We start from the raw sequence: 21372 nt of genomic DNA, 5'->3' as shown, positions 1-21372 counted from the left end.
CGAAACTGTGTGGCAGGTTACGTTTCTGATTGAAAAGGAGAGATAATTGAAATATTTTTTGCTGTTATAAAGGATTATGTTCAGTCAGCTCTTCAGGTTTATCTGACCATGAGGCAGTTTCCTGCCCAGTACCGTTTAGGTTGTCAAAGAAGCAAAACAAATGTAAATATGGAAGACTATTTAGCAGGACAAATTATAATAGGTTCTATCATAATTGTCTTTAGACTGGCTGGGAAATTATCACATAATGGTTATTTCCCTTCATTTCACAATATTTCAATGAATGTATTTGTAGCATCATTCCCTATACAAGAAATTAAAATTATGCAAAAAATACCATGGTTGACAAAAGGTTTCACAATCTCTTCTATTGATATGCGGTCGATGCATTATATTCGGGAATTCACAAACAATCTCTATTATTTAAACTACTTTAGTAATTACCATAGAATTTATAGATTGACAATCAAGTGAGCAAAAGAATTATTTTACAATAATAGACTCAGTGAGTCCCACAATAAGTCCCACACATACTGCAGAAAATATGAGTAAAGTTATTGCTAGCCTATATGAACCATTAGTGCATCTAGAAAATTTGGGCGTGGATGAGAACCTGTCTCTGTTGACACGTAACATTAAACAAAAATACTGCAGGCTACGATGACATTTCGATCAAAATGATATAAAACCTCTCTCCTAGTGCCATAATTGCACTGGTTTCACTGATAAATGTATCATTTCAAACAGGCGTATTCCCCTTTTTTCTAAAAACCTCTGTGGTCATTCCTCTGCAAGGGCGGAGATTCTAATCTCTCATACCAACCATCGCAAAAATTATTGAAAAACTTGTTGAAAACGACTACTTGGATTCATAAATAAGCATAACATCATCAGTGAGAAACAATTCGACTTCCAGAATAAAAAAAATGCGCACGATGCTATTTTCTCATTTCTGAATAAAGTTTATCCTGAGATAAATGTCGATGAAACGACTACCGCAGTATTTTGTGACCTGTCAAAAGCATTTGACTGCGTTGACCACAAAATACTGCTGAGAAAGCTCCAACGTTATGATGCAGAGGAGTAACTCACAAATGGTTCGATTCCTACTTAAAGGAACGAACGCAAATGGTCAAAACCAACTGAACTTTCAAAAAAAAGGGGGAAATTAATTCTGGAGTTACACAAGGTTCTGTGTTGGTTCCCATTCTTTTCTCAACATATATTAATGACCTCATCAAGCTTAATATTTCTGGGAAGTTCACCTTATTTGCAGATGACTCTACCATAGTTTGGAAAAATAAAAACACTTGTGAGTTGCACAAAGTAACCTCTGCCAATTTGTGAAAAGTTAAAGATTGGTGTGATTCAAACATTTCATCTTTTAACTTGACTAAAACAAATTCACTAGCATTTAGATGTTCAATCAACGAACTTTTTTTTGAAGACAGATTACTGGAATCTAAAAAACCACTAAATTTCTAGGAGTGTTCATTGACCAGAATTTAAAATGTGTGGATCATGTTAAACAACTCACTATCAAAATATCCTCTGGCTGTTATGCGGTTAGAGTGATTTATAAAGAATTGGGGTTCAGCAATGTAAAGATGGCGTACTATGCACTCATAGATTCTCATTTACGCTACGGAATACCGTTTCGGTGAGCAGGCAGTCCAATTTCATTCAAAAGTCTACTAATTTTACAGAAAAGGGCAAAACGGTATATGTGAAATCTTAAACCAAGAGACTCCTGTAGAACCTTCAAAAAACATAATATTCTAACGGTAACTGCATTATTTATGAATTTCACTAGTTCGGACTTCCATTGTCTTTTTTAATTATTCTTTTTTACTTGTTTCAGGGATTTCAAATCATTTTATATAGTAGACAATGGAAGTCCGAACTAGTGAAATTCTTCACGAAACATTGTCAATCACCTTCAAACAAATGCATTATTTATACTGGAATCTGTGCATATATGAAAGTTTGCTGCATCCTCTTCCTATTATAACAACCGAAACAGCAGAAACACTCTGAAACTCATTGTAACAACTGAAAACATCGCCAGAGACTCCATATTTTACAACGATGGAAAAATTTATAATCATTTGCCTATGGACATAAGATCTGCCAATATAATTGACTTCCAATTCAGGAAGTTAGTCAAACAATTTCTATCTGATATTATACTTTGGATAAATATTTTAACAATAGCTTCCAACTGACTTACCTACTCATATTTTTTATTTTTATTTATTAAGGAACTCCTAAGTTGTTACTTTTTATGTCTACTCTTTCATAAACTTGACTTTTACCATTTACGGTGATCACATACCTATCTATGACATGTACAAACTTTTAAAGAGTAACAAACTTGCTGCCACGTTTCCTACTGTAGAGATCGCGTTAAGAATTTTCTTGTGCTTAATGATCACCAACGCCAGTGGTGAACGATCATTCTCCAAACTTAAATTGATCAAAACCGAACTGAGGAATAGCATGAGCCAGGAGAAACTCAAATGGTTGTTGCTTATGAGTATAGAGAACGATGTCCTTAGAGATTTAGATTTCAAAGATGTAATCGAGGAGTTCGCCATTCGAAAGGCCCGAAAAAAACATGTGTAATAAATAAAATGTTGTAAAAAATATTTGTAATACGTGTTTTTGTAAAAAACATTTCTTGGATGGGGAGGGCCCCCAACGGTGACTGGCCCAGGGCTCCGAAAAACCTAAAAACGGCACTGTCTTTTATATATATGCATATCTTTTATATCCTCCATTTTAGCTTAGTTTATAAACATCCACTATTTTCACTTCAATTTCATTTTATATGTAGTGCATTTTTTAAGTATTTATTACCCAAGCTTTGTCTGCAAGATTATGTCTGATGATAATAAAGCATATTATTATTATTAACCTTATCTAGGATATCTAGATACGGTTGAAGAGAATATGAAAATAATTTTATTGATGAAACAGAACACCCTTCATAACTATGTTATGAATTTTTTTATTTATTCATTTACTTTTCCGTTATATATGGCGCTTTATGAGGTTGAATGAAAGAGCAGCTCAATAATTGTATAATTAAGCAATATTTCTATATATTTTTTTCAAAGAAGCTGCCAATAATTACCTATCATGCCAATAATTACCTACTTACTTAAGTTGGAAAAAATTATTCATTTTGTAAAATGGAAAATAAAGTCGCTGTTATTATTATTATCAATCTGTTTATCTGTCAAAGTTCCGAATATGTTTGGAATTACATCATAAACAACAGAAATATTGAGCTGGATGCATGAAAAGCGGAACACACTGTATACATATTTTCAGCGGACATCTTATCCGTTACAGAATTTGTTTTTGTTGTCATTGGAATGGCCAATCAACGAACGTCTTCCTTACCTAACGGAGACAGGGTGTCCGGAGGATCCCTTTCCCTGCACCTGGCTGTCCTGGCCCTGCCGTGCCGCGACATGATAGCCGCTATGCTGAAATCCGTGGCGCAAGGCCTCATCGTGCAATTGTCCTCCATGTCCCCGTACGAAAATCACCGTCCGCGCGGACACATGTTATCACAGACGAAACCGCCGACGGCAGCGCCACTACACGACTTTCCCGGACGCGCCAACCTTTCACTAGGTGCGAACCATTTAACCGCGTTTTGACAGAATGAATATTTAACTCCCTTCGGTTCGCATTTAACGAGATTACTTTGATATGCGGCGAAAGCTTCCAGATTGGTCGCTCCCACTTCGGGAGGCGGGTCCTCGAGCCACCGCGGCTCTTTTGTGTCTTGAAACTGCTTCTCGCGACGCCGTTCAACGCCGACTGACCGCTACGTCGAGACGTTATCACAGGAATGTGCCATTTTTTCGGCGAGTTTCCCCCCTCTGTCTTCGTCGATGACATGTCGGCTTTTTGTTTTGTCCCCCCGCGCGCCGCTACGGTCACCTGGGCGGGCGGACTGAGGCTTTCTTGCCGTGCGGCTCTCGCGGGGGGCGGGGTTTAGCCGCAGCGCGCCCGTGGGTGGAGCCTCGTTTCTAGAAACGCCTACCGTCGGTCGCCCGATTTGCTTACCTGTTGTGGATAATTCTTCTTTTATTAGACGATAATCACTCTGGGGGCTATTATTGAGGAATGTTGCGAAACGGATGAGAGCAACATCAGAGCAACATCTGTTTGGCGCTTTTTTGGAGTCGCCGTCAACTTGGCACTCGACAAACCTATACATTTGTCTCAGAAATTTGCTCAATCTATGAGAAACTGCTGATCTCCAATTCAAATGACACCTGAGAGATATTGCAGAAATTGATAAAAAAACCATAATAGGACCTAACCTAACCTAACCACGATAGGATTGTATATGTTGGTCAAATATAACGATGTATTGTAATATTGTATTGTAATATCGTTTAATGTCTTAAGAACTAACATCTTGTTGACAAACACTTTGTAACTCTAATGCGTGTTACCATACGATAGATGCAATATATGAAATAGGGAATAAGCTTTTTTCCATTGGCAGGTACTTATTAAACACTAAGTTACAATGTAAATAATACTAAGTTCAGATCATAGATGAGGGAGAGAGTATCTTATAAATATGTATAAATTAAGTTTTTATGTATAAATAAAATTGTCTTAAAAAATTAAAATTGTAAGATAAAATTAAATTAAAATTAAAATAAGATTAAAATTAGAGTTACACTTGTATAGATAAAATTAATATTGTATAAATAAAATTAATGTTGTATAAATAAAGTTGTCAATAGAATTAAAATTTGTATAAATAAAATTATTTCGTCATGAGTTTAGTTAATCATCGTAATATTCTGTCAAGTTATAATAAACCTTGTCGATGAGATGATTTTTTAGGTTTTTCCTGAATATTTCATAACTTTCAGATACTCTTATGGACAAAGGTACCTTGTTGAATATTTTTAAACCATTGTAAATAACAGAATTTTTTATTAAAGTCGAGTTTGGTTTTGTAGTTCTAAGCTGATCAACCTGTCGTGTATCATATGCTATGTTACCTTCAGTATATTTGAACTTGTTTTTGTATATTAGGCTTGCTGTTTCTAGAATGAATATCGACGTCAGGGTTAATATTTTAGTCTTTTTGAATAACGGCCTACAAGATTCTGTCCATTGGGCTTTGCAAATGTATCTAACTGCCCTTTTTTGTATTACAAAGATAGAATCGAATAACTGGGATGTGCATGCTCCCCAGAACGCTATTCCGTATCTCAAATGTGCATCTACCAATGCATAGTATGCACATTTGGCCGCCTGGAATCCCAATTCATTTGAAACCACTCTGAGAGCATAACATCCTGAGGCAATTTTTTTTTTAAGGTTTGTTATGTGGTCCTCAAATTTTAGTCTACCATCTATTTGAAGCCCCAAGAATTTCGTAGATGGGTTATCTTCAATCATGGTTTCCCCTAGAAATAGTTCTGCTAGGGTACACTTGAAAGTGACTACTTTGGTTTTTTTTGTGTTGAATGCTAAAAGATTATCATCACACCACTGTTTTACTGTCTTGAGATCACCCTCCACGTTGCTCTGCAGGGTGTTTATATTCTTTTCATGCCACAGAATTGTGGTGTCGTCGGCAAACATTGTGAACCTTCCCTTGATATTTATGTATGCCAGATCATTTATGTAGAGGAGGAAAAGGATAGGGCCCAAGATTGATCCTTGGGGTACTCCACACTTGATATCTAGTATAGAAGAGTGTGTCGATGTCCTGACAAATTGACTTCTTCCTGCTAGATAAGAGCACATCCAATTATATTCCATGCCTTTAAATCCATAATGATGAAGCTTCTGTAGCAGTATTCCATGATTGACGCAGTCAAAAGCTTTCGACAAATCACAGAATACCGCAACCAGAGCTTCCCCATCATTTATGTTTTTATAGGCCATTTCTAAAAAATTAAAAATCGCATCATTTGTGCCCTTTTTTTGTTGAAAACCAAATTGATGATCACTAATTATTTTGTTGGCCTCTAAAAATTCTATTATTCTATACTTGACTAATTTTTCAATTATTTTGGCCAGGGTAGGAATTAAACAAATTGGTCTCAAATTACTTGGGTCTCTTTGATCTCCTCCTTTGGATAGCGGTATGACTACCGCCGTTTTGAGAAAACGAGGGAAATTTCCTGTTGAAAATGAGTGATTTATAAGAGTGGCTAAGACCTCCAAAGCGTTGCCAGGTAAATTTTCAAAAATTTTTATCGATTGACAGTCTATCCCTGACGTTTTTTTTATTTTTGAAACTTCTAATTGTTAGTTTGATCTCCTCAGCATTTGTTACATAGAAGTGGAATGATTCTTCAACCTGAATGTTTTGGAGATATGTTGAGGGATCGCGGGATTGCTCAAGTGGTGCTGTTATCTTTTCTGCTATAGTGCAGTAGTAGTGGTTAATTACGTTGGGATCTAGCTTTATTTCTGTATTTTCTTTGTTTTGTTTGCCTCTCAACTGGTTAACAATCTTCCAGGTTTCTTTTGATTTGTTATCAGCGTCATTGATTCTAGAGTGATAATAGTTATTTTTTGCTCTTCTGATAATAGTCCTATATAGTTTTCGGTAGTTGTTATAATAGTCCTCAAAAAAAACGTTGTTCAAATATTTTCTGATGTAATGGAGGGTGCGCATATTTTTAGCAGAAACTCTAATTCCTTTTGTGGTCCAGGGTTTCCTTTTTTTAATTTTAATTTTTTGTTTAGGGAAACATGTTTCGAAAAGGCTGGTCATGTTTGAATAAAAACTTTGGAATGGATCTGCTGCTGATAAGGTATTATTCCAGTCAAAATTTGCACAAAAAGTATTGAATTTTTGAAAGTTACCCCTGCTATATATTCGACCAATTTTTTGTTTTGTTTTCTTTCCTTCAATATCAATTTGTACAGTGCAATATATCGTCTCATGGTCAGATAAGTTGTTTGCAATTACATTACATAATATTTTAGTTTCGTCGAAAGTAGTGCAAAAGTAATCTATTAAGGTTGAAGAATACTGTGAAATTCTGGTCGGCGCGTTTACATGCATCACAAGATTAAAATTTATAAGTAGGTTATTAAGCCTCTGAGTGTCAGCACTATTCTGATCCTCGAAGTTAATATTCAAATCTCCCGTCAGTATGATCTGAGAATTAATAGGTACTTTCGTAAGAAGACCTTCTAATTTATGTAGAAAAGCATTTACATCCGAAGCAGGAGCTCTGTATAAGCAAATCAAAAATGTATTTATTGTTATTATGTGAAGCATTGTAAATTCAAAAACTTTTTCTTCAATGAGTTGGTTATATTTATCTATACTTCTGATTGTAAAGTTCTCAAATAGAGAATCGTGAACAAGGATAGCTGTGCCTCCATGTAAATACTCACTTCTACAAAACATAGACATCGCCCTGTAACAAGGTAGAGGTAGCGGTTCTGTCTTTTTTAGCCAGTGTTCGGTTAATGAAAGAAAATTTGGATATTCGAGTTCTTCCAACAATAATGTGAGTTCATCTATTTTATTACGAACAGATTGAATATTCAAAGTGAAAAAGGTTAAGTACTTTTCGTGACATTTTGCTTTCTGGCTAAAAAAGACGAGTGCGTCAAATGTGCCTTTATTTGGAGGTCCGATCTGCTTCTCTCTTCAGAGTAACTTGAAGTTTTGTTTTGTGTTTTTTCCTCATCATAATTATTACTGTTTCGATAGTGCCCGTCTTGTTTCGTGGGGTTGTCAACATTGTCGTGGGCTGGAGAAGGTGTTGATGGTCGTATAGACTCAGCGGTTATCTTGCATGTTGTGGTGTTATCATCCGCGCATTTGAGAAGGGCCTTAGAAAGAAAATGTTTTCCAATGTTGTTTATTGTTCCATTTCTATGATAGTTAGTCCACTTCAGTATTGAGTTTATGTCCATAACATGTGTTAGATTCAAGTTTCTTATATGTAGTGCCTTGATGAATGATATATTTTCTTGGTATATCTCTTGGGTCCTCCTGGGTCCATATCGTTGATATTGCTTCAGTATGACTACAGTGTTGGTGTTATTGAGACTCACGATAAATTCGTCAATCAATCCAGCGTAGGGTTTACTAGGCCAAAGGCATACAATGTCCTGTCTTGTGAATTTCTTTGCGTTGCTTAGAGCTGTGTTTACAAGCTCTACGTCAGGGGCATTTGGTTTAATAATGACTTCAACACAGTGTTCTGTGGATTGTTTTAGGAGAAACCTCCCCAAGTCTCTACCATTTGTTCCCGTAACCACCAGCATTTTTGGCCTTGTCTCTCTTTCCAATATTGGCTTTTTAATGTTTGTTCCTATGGTTTCAGCTTTAGGCTTTGCTCCTGGTAGGTATGATAGCGTTTGGATCTGTTTGTCACTTGTTTGATTGCTGGTTTGAACATTTGCATCATTTTTGTTGCTGGGGAAATTGGCTGAGTTGTTACTGAGGTTGGAATTGTTTTTACTTCGCTTTAGTACAGATTCAATTGAGGTCGTTGGGTTTGAGATTTCCACCATATTTTGTAGTTTACATTTCTTTTTCATATCTTTGTTTTCGGCATGTAGGCTGCATGCTTCCTTTCTTAATTCTGTTATTTCCTTGAGATTGGCTTCTCTCTCCCGTGAGAGACATTCTATGGAAGTCATCATATTATTTTTGATCTGAAAGAATTCTTCAATTTCCATTTGCAAATCGGCTATTTGTCTCGTCATTTTATCCACATCTTCTTGAAGTCTTTTACTTTCTCGTACAGTCATCAGATTTTCATGATTCAATTCCGCGAGGACGCAGTCTTTTTCCTTTAGTCTCTTTATTAGATCCTCTTCCACACTTATTGCTTCGTCATGAAAATCTGTAGAGGCTCGTTTTAATTTCTGAATGTGATTTTCTTTTTCTCTATTATCGTGTTTTAATTTGTTTAGCTCTTCCGATAAGTTGTTCATACTTTCCTCCGCCTCTAATCCCATCATCTCAATTTTAGCATCTCTTTCTTCTACATCTCGTTTTAAATTTTTAATAGCCTCCTCCATAGTACTAATCCGTTCTTCCTCTGCTTTGTTCTTTTTTACGCATTCTTTCGAGCAGAGTAATTTCGAACCTTCGATTAATATATATTTTTTTTTTGTCCGGTCGACACAGCTGGAGTGGAACATATTAAAACACTGGATACAGCAAACATTTTGACACTCTTTGTTCTTGCAACATTTGAAGTTTGATGTCATTGTGAACCGGCCCTAATCCTCTAAGTATAGAAACTAATTTCAGAGAACACACGACGTCTACACATTATATTTCTTGAAATGACAAAAAATCAATTGTTGAGTTGGTTGAGAAAATACACTTTCACTGTTTCATCGTTAACTATTTCAATGACAACAGGTTTCTCTCCAGTGGAACAAATGGGCATTATTCTTGATATATATGACGTTCTCATAAGCAAAACTCTTTCAAGTACCTACATACCGTTGATACTCTGGTGTTGACAAATGTTGGAGTTTCAAAATAATCCATATATAAATTCAAGAATGAGGGAAAAAAGAAGCTTTGAGATCATAGAAACCATCTTTGGGAAGAAAAACTGTGAGTGTTGATGAAAACTACGAACTTGCAATCAGAAAACAATAGGTCATTTATTTTATTTCAAGAAAGAAATACTGATCCTTGGCAAAATAATGGGAGCCTCGAAAGAAGACCAAACTAGGACCAAATTGTGGAAAACTTCAAAGAAATTGAATTTCAGCTGGAAAAAATGAAACAGAAAATTGCACCGAATCGAAAATGATGGAAATTATTTGCTAGAGGAGACATTACCTGAGGCAGTGTACAGCTATCAGTGAAATAAAAAATCATGGAGAAAGTCATAAACGTATTCTGAAAATTTGGAAAGCTTTAACATCTTGAGCGATCGTCAATAGGTAGGTACGGCTTTCAGAAAAAAAAGATCAACAGGAGACCTTCTATGGTATGTCACTCATATTTATTCCAGTCATTTAAGCTTAAATTAGGTAAGAATCTCGGAATTCGAGATACCCAGCTGTAAGTCTGTAAATACTTGTATATTGACACCCTAAAAGTTGTCTCGAAACCTACATATGGTATAAGCAACTATTAAATTTCAAGGTCAAAGGTCACAAAAATCGGTTTTTTTGCGCTTTTTTTGGAAATATCTCATTTCCTATTAGTTTTTTGCTATTTGTATTCATTATCAATATTGTAGAATACAAAATTCTCTACAAATTTTGTTTGAAAAAATTTTTTATACGGTGAACCGTTTTCGAGATAGAGGGCGGAGAGCGCGCGGTCACAGCATCACTTCAGGTCAACCGGTGCCTCCGTTCGAAAACGCGCCATATATAGTTGATGAACTATCGATAAATCAATGATTATAAATATTTGTCGAGCCTCGCAAGGAAGACAAGCCGTCACAACCAGTGCTGGCACTTCCCTACATCAGAGGATTATCGGAGAGGATAAGAAGAATTGGTTCCAAGTACGACATCAGAACCTGCTTCAGATCCGGTAACACTATCCGTAGCAGCCTCACGAAAACCAGGCCACCAAACGCGGACTGCGATACCAAGAATTGCATTTACCAGATACCCTGTGAGTGCGGAAAATCCTATATTGGTGAAACTAAGAGGCCATTGAATGTTCGCATTGCCGAGCACAAGAAACACACACAGCGAAGGGAAACCAGCAAATCAGGAATAGCAGACCATGTTTGGACCCACCAACACAACATCGAAAAGTCCCAAGCTGAGATCTTGCACAGAGAGGAACATTGGTTCAGGAGAAAATTCAAGGAAGCCGCTAACATGTTGTCCAACAACGTATTCAGCCAGGCCAGCGTAGAAATACGCAACATATGGAAACCCATCATCAAGCGAAAAATGGCCAACTACCGCCAAACGGTCATCTCCCACGGAACCAGTGAAGCGGAAAATGGAAAGCGGGAATAAGTGAAAGTACTCGAACGACCTATAAATAGTCATCTCTCAGAGGAATCAGTCCAGTCATCACCCGAAGACGATTGTAGACACTAACAATCGAAACGTCGTGAATTAACGTGACTTTGAATCTCTCCACTTTTTATTTTTATTTTCTTTTTTTTCTTTTTTCATTTCTTTATTTTCATTTATTCAATTGTTCTATTTTTACTTGTATTATATCATTTCAGGTTTATTTTGCTTAATATTTTTCAGCTATTCATTTTTAATTCTTCTTTTTTAGTTGTTTCAGGAATTTCAAATCATTTTATATAGTAGACAATGGAAGTCCGAACTAGTGAAAGATCCCTATGCCTGAGATTTAATCAAATAATGAATGTCATTACGTACACTGGTAAAAAATTTTCCACCGGTACCGGTGGCAATTTAATTACCGCCCATATTAGCGAAAAATTACTTTCGTGTGTGATTTCACATTCCATACGGAATATTATTTTGTAATTGTATTTCGAAGACAAGTGTGGAATTTTTCAGTGTAATTTTTCATTTTGAGTGTACTTTTGTGTTGAAATAAAACTTTATAGGGTAAATTTGCGATATAAATTTATATCGAGATATTACACTCTTGACAGAATTTTACAGTAGAATTTTACACTCTTATATAATTTCACAGTGGAATTCTATACTCTGATAAAATTTTACATTGTAATTTTTCATTTACGGGTTATATTACCTTGGGATATTCCGTTGTAAGAAGGTCCGTATTCAGAGTAGTTCTGAAGACAATGATACCTCAATCGGATGTTGACTCTTGACTCTTAAGTGGCCATTTTTCCTCATAATTTATATAATTGAATGCACAAGACAAATTAAACATTGATATATTAAAAAAAATATGTATATACAAAATAAGTTCATATACATTCTTGGAATGAAATTTTTTTTTTCATTTTCAAAAAAGTCAAATAACAGTACAAAATAAAAAAAAAAACATTCTTCAAATTAACACATTTTCTTTCTTGCTCATGGTGGTATTATTCGGAAAGAGAAATGAAAGTAATATTTCTTTTTCTTTTTTCCTCAATTGCTGTTATTATCCTAAAAGAGAAAGTTTGACTTCAATATTAATATTTCTCAAAAATTTTTGATACATATTCAACCGTTTAAATAAAAAATTAGATTTTTCCAAATGTTTTCCAACATTTTCTGAAATATAGCAAATATAGCTGTAATGATATGGTATGAAGTGGTGATGAAGTGTTTTGTTCACCTCTTCAACAGAAACAAAAAGGTCCTAAAGTGTTTCTCAATTACTCCAATTTTGAGTTCCTACTTGCCTCCCATCGCAAAAATGTTATCAAGTTCAATAATAAGAATCACAAATCCTCAAATTTATCCAAAATTATGAGAGATACGAATAAAACGTTCAGATATTTTTTAGGTGAATGAAATTACGATTCAACATTGTCCGATATTTGCAACCACCAATACGAAACTTTATTCCTCATCGAAATTCATTTTTAAAATGGATCGTGCATACGGCGTCACTGATGATTCACGCCACTGCTATCGAGTATATCTCTTTTTCTCAATACCATTCAGTAATTATCACAAACATTTTCAAATATATGTTCTGTAATTATTTGAAAATAAGTTAAAATATGTTGTACTATTCCATATAGTATGAAATAATTCGCGATGTGAGGTTAGGATATACTGGTAATAAAAAAAACACTCTATAATGTATAACGAGAAAACTCAATGAATTCATCTGTTTATTGGACTAGTTATTGAAATTTTACAAGAAATGTACTCACCAACAACAAAAATATTCTAATGCACACGTCAGACAAACAAACCGATGCGCTTCTGTAGACAAGAATGAACAATACAATAATCACTCACAAATACAAGCGTAATTTTACATTCGATAGAGAGATGGCGAAAATTTACATTTCACTAAGGGGGAATGCCCATCGTCCAGTTAGTAATTCTCTTCACATGAAATAATACGTTATGATTTCACACATATATTAGATGAATATTTAATTCTTAATGAAAAGTACATTGCCTACTGAAATTACGCTCGGGGATGTGAATTATTCAATAGAGAGAGTATATTTTCAATAAAACTGAAGTAATTTTCTTCGTTCGAAATGAAAATTCCGAGGTAAATTTCAATCATTTTTCCCGGTGTACTGTCATCGATGACATGAGTAGATTTAACTCACTAAACATTGAAGATACCAACCATCTTTCTTTTCAACTGCACCATTTCTGCTTCCTCGTCTACTGAAAGTACCAGAGATGAATCAAATGTTGGATAACGTATAATCCTTACATGATCAACTGTTTTACGGCCCTTTGTCCGATCCCATTTTGAAAGAATCGAAGGAATCCGATTTCGTTTGGTCACAGAGTGACATTTTGTGTGGACGTGACGCTTGTTTGAATCATCGGAAAAGCTTTATTGGATTTAAGAGATACGACGGAAATGCGGACGCAATGATGAGAATGAAAGACGAATGTATAGACAGGACCGAGTCGTAAAGTTCACTCGATTTGTACAAAGTACTTTGTGATGGCCAACGAGAGCGCATTTATATTTCATGGGAAATTCCAACAAAAAAATATATTACTGGCAATGGCATCCTTGGAAATAAATTGGAAGGCAATGTCACACATGAATGAAGAGTTGATTTTTATGTACCTACATAAGTCAACAAATACAAAATATTTTTCATCTCACGATATCAAACAGAACAAAACCAGACTATGAAATACTTACATTTTTCACAATCCATTTTTTAAAGTTTTTTATGTCGATGCTTTGGTAAAAATAAATCCCAAAATCAGAGAAATTTTGGGAATACTTATGCTGCTTTTATCCTATGGCTGATCACGAGCAAGTTTCAGTTCAGAAAAACTTGAAAAGGTTTTTAGAATGTACTGTTTGGAACCTTTGGTGTAGTAATGAATTGAACTGGAGTTTTATCCCAACACTAAACCGTTATTTTTAACACCCCAACACGTGTTTCAACCACCAAGTAATGAACACGTGTCGAGGTGTTGAAATAATAATTCGGTGTTGGGGTAAAACTCCAGTAATATTGAATATTCCCAAACTAAGGATGTTTTTCATATTCTTTATGAACGCCACTCAGGTTGTTTCGTTTGAACTGGATAATGGGGAATGTTCCTCAATTTGGGCAACAGCGACTATACCAAGTTGAAATAATTTATACGTACCTATATATTATAAATCAACAATTAAGGAAAAATATAAATTATAGTTCAATACCACCTCCACAAGCCACATAAACAACAGTTGTTTTGTTATTTATTTATATATAGGAAGATAGGTTAGGTGCACAAAGTGTCATATGTCACAGAATGTCTCGGAACTTGGAACATAAGTAAACAGAACAGCATGCCTCTGAAAGATGTCATCTTTGTTTGTCTCATACAGGTAACAGATTCATTGTACTTTATTAGTTATAACCGATGTTGCCAAATGGTGAAATAGAAACGAATCCCTTTAAATGTTGAATGCATTATTTCATTCTTATTTTTTAAGTATTAAAATATTTTTTTAAAGAAAAAGGTTGAAATGATAAGTTTAAAATGCGATTTTCGTCAGGAAGAATATTCCCCATTCAAAAATTACTTTCAAGAGATTCCAGAGAATGGGGTTTTCTATACAGAAAATAACGATTGTTAATTAACAAACGCATTTTTTAGCAACAAAGGAATTTTTTTAAGAAAGCATTTTTTTTCTAAAAATCATGATTTCATTCCATTAACATAATGCAAAAAAGTTTTCGAATTGCTTATGAACCATATATTTGTTTATAATAAATTTATTAACAATATCTGTAAAAAATTCAAAAAATTATTAATTAGTTTTTAGCCATGAGACATTGAAACAATGGAAAATTAGAAAAAAAAAATATTTGTAATTTATTTTTTATAAAATTATAATTTTCAATTGTCAATATAAAAATAGAAAATAACAATTTTTTTATTTTGGCAACGGTAATATATTTTTTTGCCTATTAAAGATAACTTCACCAAAGGAAAAAATGCCAGGGTTTCAGTTTAATAATTATAGGGATTTTTATAATAACTTTCAATTCAGAAAAAGTATTAATTTACAAATTTATAATTAACGTTAAAATTGAGATAAACATTTTTTGGCTGCGGATTATTGTTCATTGATGTATCCCAACATTACATGAATTTTTTCATTCCTTAATATTTACATTTAATATGTTTAAATAATTTTTTTTTGTTTTTATGTCAGAGTGACGAAAGGCGCGCGGAAGCCAGACTACCCGGTTTTGGCTCTATTTTCAGGGCTCTGTAAAAATTATAAATAATCGAGATACAGTTTCGGGAGTCGAAACTTTTTTTACGCAAATTCATTGATCTTTTCAAATCTTTTTTCAAATTTCCAAAATTTTTAACATTTTCCGAGATATTAGGAAAAAACTAAAGCGCCATTTTTTTTTCACTTGATTGTTTATAACTTTTGTAGTTTTTATCGGCGCGTTTTCGAACCTATCCTCAAACTTTTTAGGCAAAAATATGAATCGAATGACACCTTGGTCGTAATTTTTGGACATGTGAACTAGACTAATATACCGTTGTTATGTACACACAACAGATCGTAGCGTCGAGATCTTTAATAGAGATTTTGACAGACAGCCACTGAAAATCGGTATTCATACTCTTAGCGATAAGTACTGTTTTGAATTTGGCTTTAATACAGCATAAGACACCTCCACCGCGGTTCACACTGTAGATACTGTGGTTTTTGTCATTTCGAAATACCACTCAGTTCTTTATCAAAAAAACTATCATTCAGCCATGTTTCTGATATACATATCACATCCCAGTTATTAGAAAGTATGATGTGAAAAAATTCCTTATGCTTCGTACGTTCTGATATATTTTCAGTTTTCAGTCCTCGGCATCTAAAAAATCACTCTCCTCGTTGCTGGTGGCGGGTTTCACGTTCCCTTCTGTGGTCGAGTTTCTCCAAAGAGTGTAAGAAGCAGTTGGAACAATTCATCCAGGAACTGTTTTGTTACTGAAACATACTTTCTAGAAAAGCCCTCAAAATTTGAATATTTTGTTATAATCCCGGTCATGGGAAAGCTAGTCACGGCCTCTAATCGCTACCTTTCGTGAACGTATCATTAGAAGTTTTAATTCGAGTCCCAACTGCACTTTTTTCCAACTCCCTTATCCGTCTAATGCAAATCGGCAATTCCGAGTAGGTACGCCTTTCTTTTTTATCTGTTACTTAATTAAGCTCCACTTATTTATCCGACAATTAGCTAGAAGAAGCTCCATCCCCAAAGTCCAATAGAGTTAAAAAAGAATCAAGCTGCATGCGAGCCCCGGATAATTGGAGTGACGTCCCCGACCACTTATAGAATCTGGAAAGCTCCGGATGGGACCCATTACAAGTCCCCAGGCAACCGCGATTAGAGGACAAATCACGTGGTAGTTGGGGGGAAGACTTATGTGCTCGTCCCGCACAATCAATGTCCGAGTACCGGGAAGGAAAGTTGTTTTTCGGTTTTTCCATCGAGGGGCTTGCTGACTCTGATAGATTTATGTGTTTGCGAGTTTTTACCTTGTTCACCTCGACGGGCTTTGGAGCTTTACAGTGGCAATCAAAATTTGTATGCGGTGTGAAAGAGGAAGCTTTTTTCGATCAACATTTCTGAGAATATTCGCGAATCGTAATTACACAATTAGTTTTTTCTACGGTCAACACATCGTGTTGTCCATAGACCAATCTATCTATATCTATAGTCCGTTCATAATTTGTTGATAGCTCACTGCAAGTTTGACCCTCATTAGAGAACTGAAATACAGAGAGGACAGCTAATATGATATAATAACAAAAACCAAACTAAAACTGGCAGTTTAAGATGTTTTCGACTAACCCACCTTGTATCTGAAGAAATACAATACAGCTATAAAACTTTTAATCCGATTATGTAGGTATTTTGAGTGGAAATGAGTGACCAGTGTCGTAGAGTATATGATTAAAACATTAGTTACTTTAAATAAATAAATATATTAACATTCTTAAACTGTAGGTACTGTAAACTGTATTTTTATTTTTAAAAAATTTCTTTATTTTATTCAAAAATAATAAGTTACTTGCAATTTGTAAAAGATACATTTATTTAATTAATACCTATTTTTAAATGATATAAACTACGATTACTTACAAAACTATTCAAATTCAAAATAAACAGGATCATCTTCGGAATCCGAGTCGTCTTGCAGGTTAATAATAAGCGGTTGTGTCTCTACAGTCGCATCAATTATATTGTCAAGATCCCACATTTTTTGTTCTTCTTCTATTGCATGTCTTACTGCATCTCGCCAATTTTGTTCTGTAATATGTTGTAAAGACTCATATAACAATTCACGTACAGCTTGTATTTTATATGACGTATTTTTTCTAGCCACATAGCTTTTCATTTGTGCCCAAATGAGTTCAATTGGATTTAATTCGCAGTGGTAGGGTGGAAATCTAAGGACTGTGATGTTTCGTCTTTCCGCCATTTTGTCAACTACGTATTTCTTGAACTTAGATTTATGTTTTAAAAGTTCTGCTTTAACCATTCCATCTTCGTAAGGCAGGGACTTATTCCGCAGCCAGTCAATGATATCCTGTTTCTTCCACGCAGTCGTTGGAAGTCTTCCAACTAGTCGTGAATGATAAGGTGCATTATCTAATACTATAATTGAGTTTGGTGGTATATGTTCAATCATCTGCTCAAAATACTCTTCGAAAACATCAGCTGTCATCTCCTCGTGATAGTCTTTTGTGCTTTTGGATTCAAATTCCAACAAACCATGCTTAGCAAATCCTTTTTCACTGCCAATGTGAGAAACTATTAATCTACTGCCTTTACCAGAGGGTGGGGAAATACCAGTAGACCAACCTCCCATAAAGGCTTGCCTGGAGCTTGATATATTTTTATCTGTCCAAATTTTTATGAGAGTATGACCTGCGTTTACCCACGTTTCGTCCTGATAGTAAATTGGCCTTCTATGAGCCCGAAATTTTCCTATAGATCTTGGATACTTTCTTCTCCAACATATTATCTCTTCCCGGTCAATCAAAAGTGATTTTCGGTCTGATTTCTCCCACCGGAAATTTAATTCTTTTAAAATTTGCCACAATTTGGTTCGTCCGACATGAGGCAAATCCGGGTCGTCTCTAACTTCTTGTAAAATTTTGTTTAAGTTGGGTATTTCTTTTTTGTAAAAAAATTCGTGAATTTTCCTTCGAATACCATTTTTGGCAAATTCATCAATTTCAATAGGTTTTTTCCCCCTCTTTAAGTATTCGTTTGTATTTGGGTTAGCTATACCTTTTTTTTTTCTTTCTGATAGGAACCTATATATTGTTGAGTCCCCTACGCCCGTCATGTTGGCACAACTCTTGATTATGTTCTGAACAGTGTTTGTGGGATTATGAGAAACCAGAGCATCGTGAACGTTCAAAACAATAGTCTTCTCTCTTGGTGAATAGACAGACTTACTGACTGTACGCAACAGTACCGGTGTAAAACTTGATGATGTTGATGATGATGACGAAGCCATCGCAAGCAATCAAACAAAACAAGCAGGAACGAAAGGTACGTATATGTTTGTAGGAATATGAAAAAAAGTTACTCACGCACTGCACAAAATTCGCAAAATAAATATTAGAGACGTTAATTACTGCCGTAGACGCCGAAACACCAACGAGCCGTAAATTAAATGCGATTAAAAAATGTACTAAACCAAAAATTATTTTCGTTCGTAACAACTTCACCCTTTCAAGGCAAGTTTCGAAAATAAATTGAAGCTTTATATTTAATGAATAAACACCTCAGGAACCTCCGCCTATGATTTTACGAGTTTTACGACCGTTTTATGACTTGGGCCCTCATTTTGTGCTATCGACAAATTATGAACGGACTATATATCTATCTAAATATATCTATCTATATCTATGTATATCAGTAGAAATAAATTTCAGCGACTGTGAGCAGTTTTTTTCTTTGGTTTCGTGGGTTCAGCAGTCAAATAATGTGAAAAACTTTCGAAAAAACGGTTTTTATTTATTTGCCAAGCTTTCGCTTTATTTTAAAGCTTCTTCAGGGCTATCTAAAATACAATTTGGTTTGATTTTAACAGAAAAAGGTTAATATTGATACTTACAGTAAATATAAAATAAAAAAAACATATAAGAACACTGTATAAAGTAACTGATTGGTATATAAAACCCACCAATTCTGGGAGAAATTTGAATTATCATTCTTTTCATAATCAAAAAACAGAAATCAATTTAGTATTAGGATTAAAAAATAGGATTGAAAAATTAGTACATCCTACTTTAAAAGAAAAAAAAATAAAAAATTTTATATAATATTCTCATTGATAATTCTTATCCATTTGATTTATTAAAAAAAAACTAATATATAATACTGCCTCCAGAAGAATTAATAATCCTAACTATGAAATACAAAATTCCAATAATCAATTCCAATCAATCTCAATCTTCGGATATGTTAGCACAAAATAAAACAACTATATATTCTTCATTGATTCATATTCCCATTTCATCAAAACAAATTGAAAGCATATTCTAAAAATTCAATCAAAATGTCAATATTAAAATTACAAACAAAAATATCAAAACCATTGGAGATCTATATAATAAACTGAAAAATAAAACAGAACCAATGAAGCAAACTAATATAGTATACAACATACCTTGCAATGATTGTGATTTGCAGTACATTGGAACTTCTTCTAGATCATCAACTATTTGTTTTTCAAAATTGTTAAACAAAGTTATATCAATTTTGACAACTATTAAGTCAATTTAAATTCAATCTTTTGACAAATTTTTTTTACAAATTTTCTACAATTATTTTATACAGTGTTCTTATATATTTTTTTTATATTTAATGTAAGTATCAATATTAACCTTTTTCTGTTAAAATTAAACCAAATTGTATTTTAGATAGCCCTGAAGAAGATTCAAAATGAAGCGAAAGCTTGGCAAATATTGTAAATAAAAACCATCTTTTCGAAAGTTTTTCACATTATTCGACTGCTGAACCCACGAAACCAAAGAAAAAAAAATCTATATCTATCTATATATATATATATATATATATATATATATATATATATATATATATATATGAAATCTGAAGTTTTCACGGATAGGAATATGCTGAACTGATTTTCCGGGTATTTGATCCGTGTATGTGATATTATCTCTAATTTCACCCAATTAGAGATAATATCACATACACGGATCAAATACCCGGAAAATCAGTTCAGCATATATATATATATATATATATATATATATATATATATATATATATATATATATCTCACTTCTCATGGAAACACCCTCGTATCTTCCGTAATATTCGAGGTGGAACGATGAAACTCTCAGGACTGATGGGAATGCTCAAAATGCACCTACCACCTGAATGGGGTTGGCCAAAGTGATATACACTGTCCGCCACTCGCGATGGAACACCCCATTTTTAGGTAAAACATATTACGGCGCAAAATAGTTCGCTTCCAATACCTGAATCCCTTCATTCTATCTGGAGAGTACACTCTCAGGTATGAAGGATACAGATGCTGTGAGCATCATGACAGCACCACATTCTCAGATTATCGAGATAGTGTGAAGCAGTGTATGAAAAATTATCGATGGCGGCATCTATTATAACTGAAGATTATTCGTAAAACTAATTCTGGTTGCTGAACATCCAAATTATATCCCAACCAGATGTGAGAGCTCTCGATTGATGAGCAAAAACTGCAAAAAATGGAAAAAATCTTTATTCAAAGGTTCACATCTCGAAAACTGTACAATTCTAAGCTTTGGCTGTGGACACTTTCGATCAGCACATCAAGAACTACAACATATCAAAATTTCGGCAAAATTCAAAGCAAGCCATTTCTCATAAGAAATGTGCGGGGTCCTTTATCAAAATATTGAGGAAACATTTTACCATCCGAAACAAAATTAATCTTTATACTGATTGCAACACCGAAACAACTGTTAATTTTTAAAGAAAAAATCGCACTCGGTGAACGGCTACAATTTAGATTATTTTACCTACTTGCTGAATTGTTGTCTGAAGACATTTGAAGGGACTGAATTACATCAGTTTCATTGAATCATGCGGTGCCCTGAAATTACCATGAAAAACAGTTGCTCACTGATATTTACTGTCAACCTGACAATATTGTTTTCATTGCATTTGTTGTTTCTAGTATTATTGTTCTTTGAATCACCGTTGTCCCTGTTGTTTTTGTCGTGTTTTGTTCCCATTGTGTTAGGAATCA

The 21372-nt window shown here is 34.3% G+C and overlaps 1 protein-coding gene across 2 annotated transcripts in view; it reads right to left on the bottom strand.

Moving 5' to 3' along the window:
* Nucleotides 1-3829, bottom strand: part of LOC111510840 (T-box transcription factor TBX20) — a 122011-nt gene extending 118182 nt beyond the window's left edge. For both annotated transcript variants that reach the window (XM_074171156.1, XM_074171157.1), the window contains exon 1: nt 3409-3829. In XM_074171156.1, the coding sequence (XP_074027257.1) occupies nt 3409-3538 (130 nt within the window). In that variant the 5' untranslated portion in view covers nt 3539-3829. The remainder of the gene's footprint in view (nt 1-3408) is intronic.
* Between the last annotated feature and the right edge of the window lie 17543 nt (nt 3830-21372).

Source organism: Leptinotarsa decemlineata, unplaced genomic scaffold, assembly GCF_025532065.1.
Source record: "Leptinotarsa decemlineata unplaced genomic scaffold, Ldec_3_MD MMD2_tig00000008_RagTag_RagTag, whole genome shotgun sequence".
NCBI lineage: Eukaryota > Metazoa > Arthropoda > Insecta > Coleoptera > Chrysomelidae > Leptinotarsa > Leptinotarsa decemlineata.
The sequence above is the reverse complement of the archived record's forward strand: the minus strand, read 5'-3'. Positions and strand labels throughout refer to the sequence as shown.